At 39.8% G+C, this 4,396-nt stretch overlaps 1 protein-coding gene across 1 annotated transcript; it reads left to right on the forward strand.

Moving 5' to 3' along the window:
- The first annotated feature begins 1,049 nt into the window (after positions 1-1,049).
- LOC129761032 (uncharacterized) lies at positions 1,050-3,282 on the forward strand. Its single transcript, XM_055758730.1, has 2 exons — positions 1,050-1,812; positions 2,297-3,282. The coding sequence occupies exons 1-2, from the start codon at positions 1,050-1,052 to the stop codon at positions 3,280-3,282; spliced, it is 1,749 nt and encodes a 582-aa protein (XP_055614705.1).
- The last annotated feature ends 1,114 nt before the right edge of the window (positions 3,283-4,396 follow it).

A 4,396-nucleotide genomic window follows, 5' to 3' on the forward strand; every position in this document is an offset into this window, starting at 1 on the left:
ACGCGCAATAGCATTTCCACGAATCTCTTTGCATCGAAAATGAACGGATCTATTGCATGAAACGCATTCGATTACGCGTAGCGGATCTTTTTCGGTAAAGCCACAAACGAAGCAGATGATTGCGTTAACATCATCATCATCATTGAAACTCATATTCGTAAACTAAATCCCAGCTAATTTGGCACCACTGATATCAAAAACCGAGAGTGAGTTAAAGCGTCGCGACGGTTGGACTGGCGCGGCAAATATTTCACTCACAACTCACTTGTTGTCACAACGTCGAGAAGAGCCAAAAACAATGGACGGACAACGACGGGCGGTGTAACTTTGGTTTCGCGTTTTTAGTAGTTATTTAAGTATAAATACCTTTTCGGAGTGAGTTTTACGTTACCAGGCCTTTCCGTTTCCGTTCTCCACTATCCGAGGTCCTTCGACGAGCCAAGCGATTTCACCTTGCGGTCAATATTTGTTTACGGGTATGTTTTCTAGCCTTTTTTTTCGATTTTTCTTGTGCGCTTTAGAAGTTGCATCCAATGATTCCACGATTTCTTCTTCTTGAATTGAAAAATATAGGGGAATTGAGGGTAAAAACAGCCATAACTCCATTTTCTGAAGCGTGCGGAGGCCAGAACAGCCTTCATTCGATTCCTCAGAAATAATAACGCACGATAAGTCTTTTTTCATTCAAAATTCTCTGGTTCGAATCAGTGGTTTTCTGGAATGTTTACAAAATATAGGGGAATAAGGGGTTAAAAAGGCACTATATCTCCGTTCGTAAGCTTGTGCGGCGTTTGAAACTCTGTCCAATCGATTCTCCGTAAATTTTCACAAAAGAAAAGTATATTTTCATAGATTTGGGTCATGTAGCACGAAAGATATTGAATTTCTTCGCGGTTTGTACACTTTTTTCCCCATTGTGCAATGTTGGTCGAAGTGCTAATGCTTAGCAAAAAAAAACCAAAATGAACTTGATAAACCAGTTAAGAAGCAGAAGTTGCTTCTGGGGGTTGCATTTATGGATGAAATTTGTTTGCTTTCAACAGCTTAAAATGGAGGAAGAACGTGGCACCGAATTCACGGGAGAGCAGTGTGAACAACAAATTGTTCAAAATGTTGCACTGTTTAGTCCAGCGTCATACAACATGCCTCAATTTCGGTTTCTACATTTGCCATCCTCAGCAGTTCGCAATTCTTGGGTGGCTTGGATTCGCTGGTTTGAAAATGTCATGGTTGCTACTGGCATTAAGGATGGAATCACACGTAAAGCACAGTTGTTAGCAATTGGTGGAGCTGAACTACAATCTGTATATTACGGTATCACTGGTGATGACTCAGACGTTTCAGATGGAACTGATCCATACCAGAAGGCGAAACAAATGCTCTCTGACCATTTTGCCCCGAAACAACACGAGAGCTATGAAAGATTTGAATTTTGGACGTTGAAAAAGGGCGATGATGAACCTATTGAGAAATATTTGATTCGCATTAAGCAACAGGCTGAAAAATGTTATTTTGGAAAAACGGAAATTGAAAGTCGCCAGATTGCAATTCTAGACAAACTTAACCAAAATGCTCCAGAAGAACTGCGCCGAAAACTGCTTGAGAAACAACACCTGTCGTTGGATGATGCAACACGCATTGTGAACTCATTTCAAGCGATAAAATACCAAGCAGCTAGAATAAGTCAGCAATCGAATACAACGCAAATCAATCGAGTTGATTTTAATAGAACATCGCTCAATAAAAACAAATATAAAATGGAGTATAAACCAGTAAAATGTGCAATGTGTGGTTTTGCCAAACATCGTGAAGGTATGAGATGCCCTGCAGTAGGGAAGAAATGCTTTCGATGCCATGGTTACGATCATCTAGCTAACATGTGCGCTCAGAACACTGAGAGAATACAAAAAGGCCGGGAAGGAAATAAGCGAAAATTTTCTAGCAATCGAAACCAACATTACGACAAACGTCCCAAATATGTACATAGAGTAGAAAGCGAGGAGGAGGAAGACAAGAAAGTGCAATTGCCGGTATACAGGATTGATGATGATAAAGATGAAATGGTGACTTGTGAAATTGGAGGTGTTTCTATTGACATGCTAATTAATTCTGGATCAAAACACAATCTAATCGATGATCGAACATGGGAGTTTATGAAAATGAAAGGAGTTTCGTACCATTCTGAAAGAAAAGACAATACCAAAAGATTTTTGGCTTATGGAAGAGTGCCTTTGAAACTACTTACAGTGTTTGACGCTACTCTCAATGTATTCGATGGAAAAAAACATAATTACAGCAGACACGACGTTTTACGTCATCGAAGGAGGTCAGCAGCCTTTACTGGGCAAAGTAACAGCTCAAAACTTGGGGCTTTTAAGAGTTGGGCTACCAAGCTGTGTCAACAATCAAGTGAATCGAGTCAACACGGACAAGTCCTTTCCCAAAATCAAAGATTTCCAACTGACACTTCCTATTGATGATTCTATACCAGCAGTTATACAACCACTCCGCCGTTGTCCTATTCCTATGTTGCAAAAAGTGAAAGAGAAGTTAGATGAGCTTTTGAGCGTAGGTATTATCGAGCGTGTTGATAAACCTTCTCCATGGGTTTCACCGTTGGTTCCGATCATCAAAGACAACGGAGATTTACGACTTTGTGTAGATATGCGAAAAGCCAATAAAGCTATACAACGGTTGAATCATCCTTTACCAATTTTCGACAACATCCTACCAAAATTAAATGGAGCTAAATTTTTCACTACACTTGACGTCAAACAGGCTTTCCATCAAGTAGAACTGGCGGAAGAAAGTCGATATATTACTACGTTCATCACAAACTGGGGCTTGTTTCGCTACACCAGATTATTATTTGGAATAAATTACGCTCCTGAATTTTTCCAAAGTCTAATGGAGTCCATTCTAGCAGAATGCAAAAATACAGTTGTGTTCATAGACGACATAGTTGTCTGGGGAGCTACTGAAACGGAACACGATGACGCAGTTAAAACAACTTTAGCTGCATTGACCAACAAAGGAATTGCGTTGAATGTAAACAAGTGTCGGTTCAAACAACGAGAAATTGACTTTTTGGGACATAAGCTCTCTGGTATTGGAGTTGCACCAGCAGATTCTAAAGTAAAATCTATACTACAATGCAGGCCTCCACAGACGAAAGAAGAACTACGTAGTTTTCTGGGTTTGGTGACCTACGTCGCTAAGTTTATCCCCGATCTTGCTAAAGTTAGCCATTCTATCCGACAACTGCTAAAGAACCCGATTTAATACACTTAACAGTGGATTTGAGCCTTTCTTTCAGATTCAAAACATATTTGTTTTGCGTGTTTTAATCCATAACGGTAAAATGTTTACAAAAATCACTTTTGTAAATGATTTTCGTTAAATGAAGCTATCAAACGGAATAAATTATAGGGGATAACTACGGCTTTACTGTGACCTCCAAAAAGTGAACCATGATTGTGTGGGATTTGGTGGATGCTGTGACAATTATGGGTCACTTTTATTTTAATAAATATTATTGAATTTTCGCGTTTTAGTCGCTCAGTTTCATTTGGAAAATTTAAACTCGTCTTTTTTGCTCATATGAAATCAGTTTTTTTGTTGGAATCTTTAAAATACTCGCATAAGGGACTCAACGGTTTAAGATGTCAAGATTACAACAATGGAATTGTATGCGATAGTTCGACAGAAAATAGTTAACGTATGATAAAAACTGTTCAAACAGAAATTCTACTGTTATCAAGCACACATAATATTTTGAATTAATTTTTATGATATTATCGATTATCTAAAAATTAAAGTTAGAAATATTTTCTTTTAGTTCAGTAGATATCAGCAGTTCAAATGATCGGTGACGAATAATTATGTGTGACCCACAGGGTTCAACAAAACGCACTCTTTTAGCCACGCGCGGCACACGCAAACCATTCCTCTCGAGCGAAACACTTCTTCGTTTGCGTTCTGGCCGTTGACGCGCTCTCGCTCGAAACAAAAACACGCTCGCTCAATCTATTCCCCTCGTTCTCGTCGACGAGATGCACTATCCGAAATCTAAGCGCGCGGCCGAGTCAAACAGGCACGGCTAGCTCTCGCACGTCCTAAGCCTCGTTGAAGCCTCAGGTCCACGTACAGCGCTGCCCAAAAGGCGACGCTGTCTATCCAGAGACTCTGGCGTTTTAAAAGGGCTGTCTCTAATTCCTTTGCCAGAGGGAAGAGGCAGGTTTCGAGCTCCAACATGCATTCTTTCCAATACAAGAAAAAAACTTCCGCAAACGAGATTTTCCTCCTGAGCTCTTTTAGAGAGCATGAATATAGGCTCGGTAGCTCTTAGAAACTCCTCGACTACCGACCAAAACTTCTCGGAAAACATTTTTTTAAA

The sequence above is a fragment of the Uranotaenia lowii genome, chromosome 1 (genome assembly GCF_029784155.1).
Source record: "Uranotaenia lowii strain MFRU-FL chromosome 1, ASM2978415v1, whole genome shotgun sequence".
In the NCBI taxonomy this organism is placed as follows: Eukaryota; Metazoa; Arthropoda; class Insecta; order Diptera; family Culicidae; genus Uranotaenia; species Uranotaenia lowii.

Excerpts from the sequence above, each read along its gene's own strand:
- LOC129761032 (XM_055758730.1), top strand. The coding sequence starts at position 1,050 with ATGGAGGAAGAACGTGGCACCGAATTCACGGGAGAGCAGTGTGAACAA. Across the intron at positions 1,813-2,296 it reads TTTTGCCAAACATCGTGAAG|CAGACACGACGTTTTACGTC; the intron begins GTATGAGATGCC and ends ACATAATTACAG.